The sequence below is a fragment of the Lolium perenne genome, chromosome 3 (genome assembly GCF_019359855.2).
Source record: "Lolium perenne isolate Kyuss_39 chromosome 3, Kyuss_2.0, whole genome shotgun sequence".
Taxonomy (NCBI): Eukaryota; Viridiplantae; Streptophyta; class Magnoliopsida; order Poales; family Poaceae; genus Lolium; species Lolium perenne.
In genome coordinates, this window is record NC_067246.2 from 348988179 (window position 1) to 348994035 (window position 5857).

Consider the following 5857-nt stretch of genomic DNA (forward strand, 5'->3'; position numbering starts at 1 on the left):
ATCGCCCTTAGCCACGGTCTTCAAAATTGATTTTCAGCCGGCGCGGCCTAACTATCCATCCGGCACCCCATGTCGAACCCAGTAGAAAGGGAGACTAGTGGGGACGCCGGCGCGGGAAACAACGCGTGAAAAAGGCGCGGGAAACGCCTGCATACTATGGACCTACCCCATCAGCGTCAGCGGAGTTGTCTTCCTCCTCGCCTTTCGCCCCCGTCAAAGGTTGCTTCGCCTTTTGCGCTTGCTCGCCATCCGCGTCGCGTCGCGTTGGCGTTAGTGCGCCTGCTCGTCTTCAGCGGCGGCGTTAATGCCCACCAACGCTCCCTCGGCGCCATATAAACCACCGCGCGTCCTCCCTCGCCGCACATTCTAGCCAGCGACCACGCCCTCTCCTCCTCCAAACCTTCTCTAACGCCCTACCCCTAGCCATGGACTATCAAGAGAGAGAAGGCACCGCCGCCAACGGCTTCGGCTGCCGGTCCCTTCAAGTCATCGAGGCGCTCAGCCGCCGGGAGGGGAGGTGGGCGCTCAGCCGCGGCAACTTGCCGGTCCAGCCGGTGCCGACGGGGACCGAGCGCGCCGTCGCAATCTACGACCACTTCTGGGAGCGCCTGCCGGAGGAGCGAAATGACAGCGGTGGTCGCCGGACAACGATGATGCTTGGGCGTTGTTCTTCCTGCGCGAGCACGTAGACCGCCTCGCTGCCTACGACGGTAGCGGCGACCCGCTGGCGAACTACAACGCGAACGGACGGCAGCGGTGGTCGAGCGGGCCCGGGAGGACCCTGGCGGCTGGCGTGGGTCCTTGACTACATCGCCGACGGCAACGACCCATCGCTGCAAATGCCACCACGACACCTGCAGATGGAGGCCCCACGCAACAACGGCCAGTGGGCTGCGCTGCAGCAGGCGGGCTCGTCATCGCGCTCCTCCTCCCGATCCTCCATGTCGCGAGGGTCGTCGGCCAGGTACTTCCCCTACAACACGCCCTTGTCGCGCTTCTTGGCGTCGATGAAGGACAAGCCGGAGGAGGCTCATGTCCGCAGACGCCGCAATGGCGGTAGAGACGTCTTCATCCGCGAGCGGCGCCGGCCATCCCCGCCACCCCAGCACGAGTGGACGCCACCGTTGGAGTACAAGGCAGCGGTCTCCGTCGTCAAGGCGGAGTGACGACCTGGAGGAATTTCCTGGGCTACGACAAGCCCAGCTGGAATCCTTCGCGGCGACAGGGGAGTTCACCAAGGCGTGGAGCGCGGCCGACCACTGCCGTGTGGAGGAGGAGCACCGCCGTCGCCTCGGCCTCATCATCAACCTGGACGATGACGGCGACGCTGGCCAGTCTAGCAGGCCGCGCGGGAGGCGTGGGGATGCCGACCAGGGCTGCAGTTACATGCCGCATCCGAAGAAGGAGGAGACCGACGACGAGGAGGAGGACTACATGGCGGCGATGTACCGCCGCCTAGGGCTAGGCCATGGAGGCGGCGGTTATTAGTTTTTGGGTTTTTCACTATGTTATTAAATTTGTACAAAAATTGACCAAGTATTGCCCAACTATCTATTGATCTACTTTTCCTTCGAATTTTGTTATATTTTGAAAATTTAATTTTTTTTAGTATAGGGACCAGCGCTTCATATAGACTATAAAACGACTACTCTAGAGCCTACGTGGAGGAACGACTGGAGAGGAGAGAGAATAAAGCATACATGTAACGCTGACGACAGACTTGCTTTGAAATGTAGTCCTCAATTCTTACAAACAAGCACGTAAGAACTGTTGGATTCAGGCGTGAGATGCAATCTACTCTAGTTTATGTCGACTCGAGCTGTAAGCTACTTGAGTACATACTCTCATACTTGTACCTGCAGTACGTGGCGATCCACTCGAAACAAAAATGCAATGTGCTTCACAAAACAACAAAATATTGTATGACGTATTTCAGTCATGAAGCCTAATCACTGCAAATACTTGATTATTTATAGAGAAAGCCCTAATAAACAATCAAGAGTGTACATAATAATGGATCTCTCCAATTACTTAATTAGGTAAAATATATTTATTGACATGTAGACATGGGATGCTTTGACTAAGAGCATCTTCACTCGGCACCCCAAAGCCCTCCTCCCCCCCACCTTAAAGGGTTATGAAGGGTGCCGGCGCCAAAAAACACATCTATCTGGCTCCCTCAATTTCATTTTGGCGTCGGCCAGGCCTATCCGGCACTCCCATAGCCGAACCCAACCCGGCAGAGGGACTAGTGATGGCGGCGGATGGACTAGAAAACGAGGCGGGCTGCCATACCCTCGCGCCTCCACCGAATACCCAATCCATGAACGTCAGCGGACTACTACACCGGCCCGGTCCTGGTGAGAAGAAGGAACACGCCTAATGTGCACGCCGTGTCAACCTCGGCCGGAAGCAGGAGGAGTCAGGATTTTGCGCAGGGCAAAGAGCGCGTAACAACGACTATTTCACGCGTAGTGCACTACGGAACAACGTCCCGCGGATGGTGTCATTCGTTGAGGATTGTCTTTTGATATAATTTCCGTATAAAAAAAAGGATAGTAGTAGTTAGTACTGAGGTAGGACGCATCAGCTCCCATTCGTGTATTTAAGCGAACTCTGCTGGGGCGTACTAGATGATAAAGTAAACTCGATCGACACAGATCAGTTGGCTCCTCCACAAATAAAAGAGTGCAGGAACCATGGGAAGTTCATCGATATCGATGACACTGCTGCTACCTGCGTTGCTCGTCGTGGCAATGTCGGCGGAGGCCCTCACCGTGAGGCCAGGGTGTGTGGATAGGTGCGGCAACGTCAGCATCCCCTACCCCTTCGGCATCGGCAAGGACTGCTTCCGCGGCGACGGCTTTGAGATCTCCTGCGGCAAGGACTCGGTACCGCTCTTGCTGGGCACCGGCCAGAACATGGACATGCGGGTGCTAAACCTGTCCTTGTCACCGTACCCCGTGGCCCGGGTGATGCTGCCGGTGGCGTGGCAGTGCTTCAACTCCGCCGACACGGTGATCAATTTGAAGCCGGATGGCGTGCACCGCATCTCGAGAGACCACAACGAGCTCGTCGCCCTTGGCTGCAACACCGTCGGCGTGCTCGCCAGCGCGCGGCAACCAGCTCTACACGGCATGCTCGGTCTTCACCAACGACCTCAGCAACCTGCAGGACGGCGCGTGCTGGGGTGTCGGCTGCTGCAGAGCCGACCTCCCGTTGGGGCTCACCAACATCATTGTCACGCTGAGCATCTCTAACTCCACGAAGCTGGACGACTGCCCCTGCAACTATGCTTTCATCGTCGACAAGAGCCACTACAGCTTCCAGAAGGCCGACCTCCATATGAACGGGAGCCAGACCAGCATGCCGCTGTCACTGGACTGGGCCATCCGCGACAACGGCAACCTGTCATGGACATGCGCTGAAGCAGCGACGCGGCCGGGGTACGCCTGCAAGAGTGTCCGCAGCGAGTGCGTCAACTCCAACAATGGGCCTGGCTACACCTGCAACTGCATCAAAGGCTACGAAGGCAACGCATACGTTGACAATGGATGCATCGGTAAGTACCACTGGCAATTTTATTTGACAACGCATACATGAGCTATGGTTTTTGTAATTTCCTGATGAATATTTTCTATGAATTTTCATGATGTAGACATAGACGAATGTGCACGTCCAGAAGAATATTCTTGCCACGGTACATGCGAGAACATCGACGGACACTACAAATGCGACTGTCGTACAGGTTATGACAGCAAAGACGCATATACACAATCCTGCAATCCTAAGTTCCCATTGCCTGCACAGATTTCCATAGGTACCATCACGGAACTTACTTCATTTCAGTACATTCGATTTGTTAATTCTATGTTTCCCAAAATATATCTTATTTCTTCAATCTCTAGATTGCACAATATAAATAAAGCTCTTTATATATGTTGTCATCACAAAACATCAGTAGAATATGAGGTGTGAATGGTTAACTAGTTTTGAGGTTCTATAAATTAATTATTTGTTCCATTCCTTAACATAGAGCTACGGTGATGAGTAGGTAGGTTACTTACACGAGATGGCCTGGATGATGAATGGTATATTTTTTATTAGAAGTTCAAAAGCGACTGAAACTTAATAATTGTTTGTTTAGTTATGATTAGATAATCTTCTCCTTGAGGCTCTGCAGTATCATGTATGATCTAATCTTTACCTCTCAAATTAACAAATGGGAATTCGATTAATTAACTAGCGAAGCTTGTTTCTTTGTCCATGTAGGTGTAATAGGTGGTATTCTTCTCTTGGCATTCCTATCATTCATTATCATCATCCGCAAAGAGAGGCGGATGAGGCATGAATTATACAGAAGGAATGGTGGTCCTATATTAGAAAAGGCTAGTATCATTAAGCTTTTCAAAAAGGAGGACCTCACGCCAATTTTAAAACCTAGCAATATAATTGGAAAAGGTGGCTTTGGTGAAGTTTACAAGGGCCTTATTGATGGTGTATGGGTCGCGGTAAAGAAACCGATTAGTGGCAATCAGATGGAGTCTAACCAATTTGCAAATGAAGTCATCATCCAGTCTAAAGTTATCCACAAGAACATCGTTAGGCTCATAGGTTGCTGCCTAGAAGTGGACACCCCCATGTTAGTGTACGAGTTCATATCACAAGGAAGCATGGATGACATTCTTCATGGTGGGGCGAAGAAACCTCTCGGATTGGATGCACGGATCAATATTGCGGCAGCATCAGCACACGGTCTAGCTTATATGCATTCACAAGCCAATACCATCATCCTGCATGGTGATGTTAAGCCGGCAAATATTCTCCTCGACGATAACTTTATGCCCAAAATCTCAGACTTTGGTATATCAAGGTTGATTGCAAGAGACAACGAACATGCTGCTTTAGTCATCGGTGACATGACTTATATGGATCCAGTGTACATGCAATCAGGGTTGTTGACTGAAAAAAGTGATGTATACAGTTTTGGAGTGGTGATTCTAGAGCTCATCAGCAGGAAGAAGGCCACTCAGCCCGGCAATAGCAGCTTAGTGAATAGGTTCCTTGAGAATCACAAGAAGGGGAAGAAATCAACCGAGCTATTTGACATGGAGATCGCAGAGGGAGCTGAGGAGCTTCTTCATAGCTTGACAGAGCTTGCTATCAAATGTCTTGACCTTGAGGTGGATCAAAGGCCAACAATGTCTGAAGTTGCAGAGCAACTTGTCGCACTCACTCGATCCCACCAGGTCTAAGGCTACTATAAGCTAAGTGTGCTTGAACGAATTGTATTATTTTTAATGGTGTGAGATTAGAACTAGGGGAGGTCGCTCTTAGTTCCAAGAAAATATGTATGAGTGCTTGAGTAATTTCCTTTCTTATATGGCCTAAGCGTGTATTGTACTTTTGGCTGTTGTGAGGAGCAGGGGATGCTACCCTTGGTTCCTAGCGTATTTGTAATACTGCAGTAAGTGACCGTGTATATTTGATGTAATTGTAGCCAAAAATCCCAATATGTAAATATTTCGTTCATGATTTTCTCTTCACCGAGACCATCTCACTTAATTTTCTTGCTCAAAACTCTGATAAGGTATTCTCTACCGACTAGGAACTTTTGGCATCCAAAATGCATTAACATAGTATCCAAAAAAAATACACAACACATTTTCAAAAAAAAAAACATAATATCCAATTTATTAGTATGTTCTAATTAAAATCCAACCACTGGTTAGTCCGAAAGAGCAAGCATTGCTCTTTCTGAACTTTTCGTTGCCGAACCCCAAAAATATATAAGAGGAATTTGACAAACTGTGCAACAATAATCACTGTCAAAATTGGCCATAATTTTGTGGCTTTT

General features: G+C 49.9%; 2 protein-coding genes across 2 annotated transcripts; both read left to right on the top strand.

Moving 5' to 3' along the window:
- The first annotated feature begins 2661 nt into the window (after positions 1-2661).
- LOC139829905 (wall-associated receptor kinase-like 8) lies at positions 2662-3260 on the top strand. The gene has a single exon (XM_071827743.1). It carries the CDS (start codon positions 2700-2702, stop codon positions 3258-3260), a length of 561 nt encoding a protein of 186 aa, XP_071683844.1. The 5' UTR covers positions 2662-2699.
- LOC127346167 (wall-associated receptor kinase 4-like) lies at positions 3247-5546 on the top strand. The gene is made up of 3 exons (XM_071827025.1): positions 3247-3562; positions 3659-3820; positions 4273-5546. The coding sequence occupies exons 1-3, from the start codon at positions 3346-3348 to the stop codon at positions 5253-5255; spliced, it is 1362 nt and encodes a 453-aa protein (XP_071683126.1). The 5' UTR covers positions 3247-3345; the 3' UTR covers positions 5256-5546.
- The last annotated feature ends 311 nt before the right edge of the window (positions 5547-5857 follow it).